General features: G+C 44.4%; 1 protein-coding gene across 1 annotated transcript in view; it reads right to left on the bottom strand.

The window, feature by feature from the left end:
- The window catches only part of Mccc2 (methylcrotonoyl-CoA carboxylase 2), a 69,194-nt gene that overhangs the window by 20,307 nt on the left and 42,000 nt on the right, over nt 1-6,887 (bottom strand). Inside the window, exons 8-9 of the mRNA XM_021208469.2 lie at nt 3,905-3,969; nt 280-379 (exon numbers count right to left, since the gene is read on the bottom strand). Coding sequence (XP_021064128.1) covers nt 280-379; nt 3,905-3,969 — 165 coding nt within the window. The remainder of the gene's footprint in view (nt 1-279; nt 380-3,904; nt 3,970-6,887) is intronic.

A 6,887-nucleotide genomic window follows, 5' to 3' on the forward strand; every position in this document is an offset into this window, starting at 1 on the left:
TCCCTGTCCCCCTGACCCTAACCCCATAAAAACCCCTTACTTCTGAGGGTCTGGGTCGACTTCTCTGTCTCCTGCATGAGATACGAGTCCATCCAGAGCTCTGCCATTAAAGTACCTCGTGTGTTTACATCAAGACGGTTTCTCTGTCGTGTTTCCCTGGGACACCCACTCCTGTGACCTGAGGACCCGAGGGAGTTCCTCGCGAGGGGGTGCTACAGTCAGGATTCAGGACAGGACACAGTGTCCACAGGAAAAGGAAAGACAAAGGGTCCTACTCACATCCATTTTCTTCTGATAATTGAGACTCCTCACAACCTTCCTGGTTAAGTGGAGGGCATGGTGGTCGTCCAAAGCATAGTGGTCAGTGACCCCAGACTTTCTGCAGAGTAAAACACACTCTAATAAGAACCTGGAAAAGGAGGGTAATTAAATATCACAAGTCCCAAGTACTCTCTCCCTGACCAGAGAATGATGACACCTTTGCTTCCTTAATAGATGCCATCTTATTTTCATAATGTCCCTGGCAAAAGAACATCATCCTTGCAAAGCCTCATCTTATAAAGAGAGGAAAGCCAGAGGCGCAGAGACTCGGACCAGCAGCAGCTGCATCAGAGCTCACATTTTGGATTTCTCACCCTGACCTGAAGGCTACTGGGCTTGCTCACAGGACTTCTATTAAGGCTCATCCTGGGTACCTTAAACAGAATCATGTGTGATACCCAACCACGCCTAGCATGCGTTCAGAGAGTAGTTACCCGACACAGCAGTAGCCGGCTGAGGCTTTGTTGCAGACACCCACAGTGGTCTCTCCTGCCTCAGACTACCAACCTGCCTTCCTACCAGGTCATAAGTGAGGGTCGTTCTCATTTGTAAACAAAAGACTCGAATACACTGACTCTCAGATGACAGATAAAAATGGGAACAGATGTGGTGCCTCTGTGGCGAAAGCAGTGGGAGTTCTCAGTCATTCAAATGTAGTACATGAGGCATAAGCTCATCCTGGGGGTCAGTTCTGTCCCAAGCAGTGGCTTGCTATTTCAGATACAAATTTACGAGGGCTTGCTCACTCTCAGCTGATTCTCCAAGTCTGCCTGTGCATCCCCCACCATGACAGTAACGGATTAAACCTTCAAAACTGTAAGCCAGCCCCAATGAAATGTTTTCCTTTATAAGAGATGCTGTGGCCATGTATCTTCACGGCAACAAGACTCAAACTAAGACAGTATGGGTAAACCATTACAAACAGTTTTGATATCTCGTCTAGGGAATCTGTCCAACTTCTGAAAGTCGTTCTGGTGTTCTAAACAAGAGCAGAGACCACATGTACTCCTCCAGCGCACACACGGCAGCCCCTCCAGCTCCTAAATAGATTTGACAGCCCAAATTAGCTCAAGATGCTTCACACATAATGGCAGCTGTAGCTACTGACTCCTAGCTGCACTGTCATTCAGTAGAAATGGAAGCAGAAAGAAGATTCTAATTCAACATTGAATCTGATGCTTTCTTAGGAAAACTGCCTAAAATTTGCCATAATAGGAAAGAGAAATCTTGGATGAGACACTATGTAAATCTTTGTTTAAAATTAACTCTTAATGATGACTAAGCAGGTATAAAAGCATATATTGAAAAGACAGAGAACCCAATGAATTTGTGACTCATTTTGTGTTTATTTTTTAATTGAAACAGGCAATCTTCCTTACCCGAGCAGGGATCATGGATGTGCCCAGCTTAAACAGTGTTTGTTTGGTTTGGTGGATTTTAATTATTACTATTATTATTATTATTATTATTATTATTATTATTATTATGTGGTATGAGGTGTGTGGTGTAGTGTGTTTGTATGTGTATGGTGTTTGTGTGATGTGTGTGTAGTATATGTGTGTGTGGTATATGTGTATGGTGTTTGTGTGTGTGTGGTGTGGTGTATACACAACAACAATCATACAAGGCCCATAAGCCAAGGTCAGAGAAGAATTTCCAGGAGTCAGCTCTCTCTCTACCAGGATCCAGGTCTATATTTGTCCAGCTTTCGAGACAAGCTCTTCAACCCTATTTTTTCAAAAAGCCGTCACCACCTTCCCATTTCCTCATGACGGTCAACAGATTATCATGGACGACAGGAAGTAATGCTAACAGAGTATTTGATGAGCACTAAAGAGGAGGCTTCTGGGCTGGTGAGATGGCTCAGTGGGTAAGAGCACCCGTCTGCTCTTCCAAAGGTCTGGAGTTCAAATCCCAGCAACCACATGGTGGCTCACAACCATCTGTAGCAAGATCTGACGCCCTCTTCTGGAGTGTCTGAGGACAGCTACAGTGTACTTACATATAATAAATAAATAAATCTTTTAAAAAAAAAAAACACACAAAAAAAAAAATAAAGAGGAGGCTTCTATTCCAATCTTTGCCTTATGAAGCAGCAAATGGGCCTCAAAGAAGTTAATCACCTTCGCTAAGTCACAAGGGCAATCGGGGTGACAAATGGAAGCTAAATTCCAGAGTCCCTACACTGATTAAGACAGACTACCTACAGCATCACCCTTTTAAAACTGCTAAGATGTAAGATAATAATAATAGTGTGCCCCAAATACTACCTCCCTCTCTTTCTCCTGATTGAATCAGTCAGCTGACTGGTGGTGGCACACGCCTTTGATCCCAGCACTCAGGAAGCAGAGATAGGTGGATTTCTAAGTTCGAAGCCAGCCCGGTTTACAGAAAAAGAAAAGAAAAGAAAGCAAAACAAAACCTGAAACAGCAAAAGGTAAGTCCACTACAATAACCAGCCCAACAAGTGCTGAATGAGAGGATGAGGAAAAGGCCGAGATGAAGGTCCCTTAAGCTAGTCAAAAGTCATGGCCTTTGTAGGAAAGAATCCATCCCTTCTCCTTCCATAGTCACTGGGCTCCTTGGGGCTCTGATGACTCAGAACAGAGGACTTCTCGTACCTGACGGATGGCCAGGTCCACCTGCCCTTTAGGACACCACGCTGAGTCCTGTATGCTTTCAGGGTAAGGTGAACTGTCCAGTCTGAATTAAGTGCCACCTCTTAACTAGGCAGAGGTCTCCTAACAAGATCCTGCCCAATGCCTGCAAAGCACTCTCTCAAACACCCCTAACTTCTCAGGACCACAGAAATGTCTGACCCCTGCTCCAGCTTCCGAGCTGCTCCCCACCCTACACCATTGTCTCAAATGGTGTGTGTGTGTGTGTGTGTGTGTGTGTGTGTGAAGTCATTTCCTGCCATCTTCTTTATCATCCTCTCCTGCATCCTTCATAGGTAACCTATCAAGTTCCTCAATTCCACCTGGACGGATAAATCATGGCTGATCTATAACAAGCATTTGAGTGAGGACTGTTAAGTCAATGAGAAGCTGCCTCTCGGGCCTCAGGGAAGAGCTGAGGTGCTGTGCTTGCTTTGACAACATGTGCGCTACAATGGGAAGGCTACAGAGAGGATCCGCCCTGCCCCTGTGCTGGCACTGGCCCAGAGGATAAGGGCGCTCTCTCCTGATAACCTGAATCAATTCCCAGACCCCACATGGTGGTGGTGGCAGCGGGGGCGGGGGCGGTGGCGGTGGCGGTGGTGGGGACTTGACTCTCACACGCTATGCTCTGACCTCCACACGTCGTCCTGGCATTCGCACACTCACATACACGAGTGCATCCATCCACGTTTGCCTGTCAACAAACACACACTAAGGGTTGTTCGTTTGTTCGCTCTTCAGCAGCTAACGCTCTCACTTGGGTCACAGTTCCACAATCCAGAGACCTGAACCCAGAGCAACCTTCCGGAAACAAACTCTGGTTTGCTCTGGCAAGACAAGCAGAGGGAGAAACAATGGAAAACTCCCTTTAAACAAACACAATGGCCACGGATCCTAAAGGGAAGCAAGTGCTCTTGCTTTACCGGCAATGCAGGTCGGCACCTCCGAGGTCCTCAGCGGACACCTCTTCGCCAGTAGCTGCCTTCACCTACAAGGATAAAAGCCACGGTGAGCCTGGTTCACGGACGATACTGACAAGCACATTGCTTAAGCTGACCACACCTACATTCTTCCTTCCACAGAGCTGAAGCCCACTGTGCTTCCTCAGGCCACCTCCAGGCAGAGCGAGAGATGATTAACCCCAGTCTACAGAAGGGAAACCTAAACCTAGACTCTCTGTGAGCAGCCCACAACTCCTGTACAAGTGATGGCGTCTCGGAACTCACCCTTCTCTTCATGATGCTGCCCGGGACATCTTAGACCCTTTGTGTACCGTCATCTCTTACTGTCTGGGATCCCTTTTTCTTTCACCTACCTGGTGACCTCCCTCTTGGCCTGCAGGAGTCCTCATGGTGGTGACACCCTATGGTATTTAACCACGTAATTCTGGGCAAACTGAGGGTCCAAGAAGAGAATCTAATCTCATTTACACATCTGCATGCTATCTTCTGGTCTGTACTTCAGCACTCTTTATGTATTTCTCTTATCAGCTCTAGACTGTGGGGTCCTCAGGAGAGTCATTCATCTTCAAACACTTAATAACCAGAGCTATAAAATCCAGTTATTTTATCTTTAAAGAGGGAAGAAAAAAAAATCACCTACATAAGTTAACCAAATCTAAGATCAGACAGAATGGAGCCAAGAAACAGAAGAAAATCAAGCAATAAATCAAGAATGACTTAAGAAACTAAGAACCACAAGAAACTACAACATGAAAATGAAAGAAGAAGTCATTTAGAATCAAACGCCAGCCTCATCTTGTAGAAGCTGTTTGTTGATTCCTACTTATTGGGCTGACTAATCCGTTTCTTAAGATAAAAATAAAAAGATTTTATTAAAATAACAAGAATTAACCTAAGCTACAGCCCAGGGAAGCTATTCTTCACTGTATCAAAAGCTCTCTTTTTAAATAAAATATCTTTCCACAGAGAGAGGCAATTAAAAATTTCACCTCCAATTATCCTACCCTCAGAAGTTAATTATTGGTTCTCTTTCCAAAAAAAAAAAATCAGTGCAAAATGGCTTTCAGTCCAGATAATAACTAATTATAAGAGGTGCCTGAATATTTAAAGTCATAAAAAAGAGATAAACAACAGATATACTATATTTATTCTCAGGAATCTGACTAATTTCCAGTGGGGAAAAATAGGGTTGTCATCAGTTAGTATTTGTTAAACGCCCACAACACGCTTGATGCCTTGAAAGGTTCAGTGACACAAGTCAGGAACAATCAAAGGGTTCATTCTAGTAAACAGCAACATGGGAAGGTAAAGGAGCCAGGAGAACAGAAAGTTCCCCTTCACCCTCTTCTTAGTCATTTGCTTCAACCACACTAAGCAACTTCAGCTAACAGTGCCTGAACCCTGCCCTTCAAAGCCTCTCTGAAGCTAGGATTCTCAGTGCCTGGTCCTTCAGATTCTTCCTCCCCTGAGCATCAGTCTCTCATGGACCATTGACAGAAGTCCCAAGCTGGAGAACTCAGGGCTTTCGTGGCCACTAAGTGAAGTTAAATCTGAATCCGTGGGTAGAGCTCAACGAACCCTTCTAAAACACTGGCTGTTGCACCGGCACTGCGTGCCATAAATCCTCCCAGGAGAAGTTTTCAAACCTTGCTCATACCTTTCCTTGTAAAGATGTGTACCCTTCCTAATGCAAAGGGGAAGTGATAACAGATAAGAAAACTAACATTCTAAATAACATTGGAGTGTTCCCACCGTTAAAGTACCAGCTCCTTCTGGTCTACCTCATCTTCTTAGGAGACTCACTTAGGAGAACACTTACTTTGCATGAAGATGAGTTCCTGCTAGTAACCAACGTGCCTTGGGGCCCACCATTGTAAAGCCTTTTTTTTTGTTGTTGTTGTTGTCGTCATGAAATTGTACAGCCATCACCACTACCTAATTCCAGAACATTCCATGACTCTCAGAAGAAACTCCATTCAGCAGTGGCCATTTCCCCCTTCCACCCTCCCCTAGACCCTGACAGCTACTATTCAACTTTCTATTCCATGAATTTGGCACCCTTAAATATTTATGAAAGTGACATCACAGTTTTGTATGTCTCACATATTTGCCATCCATGCTGTGAAGACCTTTTTATGTCAATAATGTATTAGCGCATGTATGTTAGAGTTGTATAATTCCTTGGATTTTCTACTAAACTATTAGATATTTTGGGGTTTTTCTGTACACAATATATTCTGTAGCAAGGCACATGATTTCCTGCTTTGAGATCTAAGACCACAGTATGACATTAGCATGTTAACTCAACAAAAGCATTACTGTGAACCTTTACCATGGAGTCAGCCAAAGGGATGTGAAGACCAGTGAGCTATGCACAGCCCTGTTCTTAGAAGGACTCCAGTTTAACTCTATGTGGCTACCCTACTGAAATCTGTGTGTGTGTGTGTGTGTGTGTGTGTGTGTGTATGTGTGTATGATGAATATTGACACATGCTAAGTACATGCTCTACCACCAGGCTATACCCCAGCTTAATCTGAATTGCTAGCTGGTTTTGTCCATATGTCGGCACATATTCATTGCGCAGCAGTAGTACTTTGTTAGTGTATAGTACTAGCAAGTTAGTGATAGCATCTGCAAGGTTATCCTGTACTTTGATCCTATTTACTCCTCCCTACCCTCTCCTTCTTCCTGCTAATTCTCTTCCTCTTCTCAAATACCCTATTCTCTACCTCCTAGCTTTCATGTCATATATGATGTGGGTGCTAGGGAACTGAGTTCAGGTTCCCAGGCTTACAAAGCAAGCTCTTTATCCACTGGGCCATCTCCCCCACCCTGCTGAATAAAACTCTACTACTACTACTACTACTATTACTACTACTACTACTACTACTACACACACACACACACACACACACACACACACACATGCACACGCACACACAC

Source organism: Mus pahari, chromosome 11 (assembly GCF_900095145.1).
Source record: "Mus pahari chromosome 11, PAHARI_EIJ_v1.1, whole genome shotgun sequence".
NCBI lineage: Eukaryota > Metazoa > Chordata > Mammalia > Rodentia > Muridae > Mus > Mus pahari.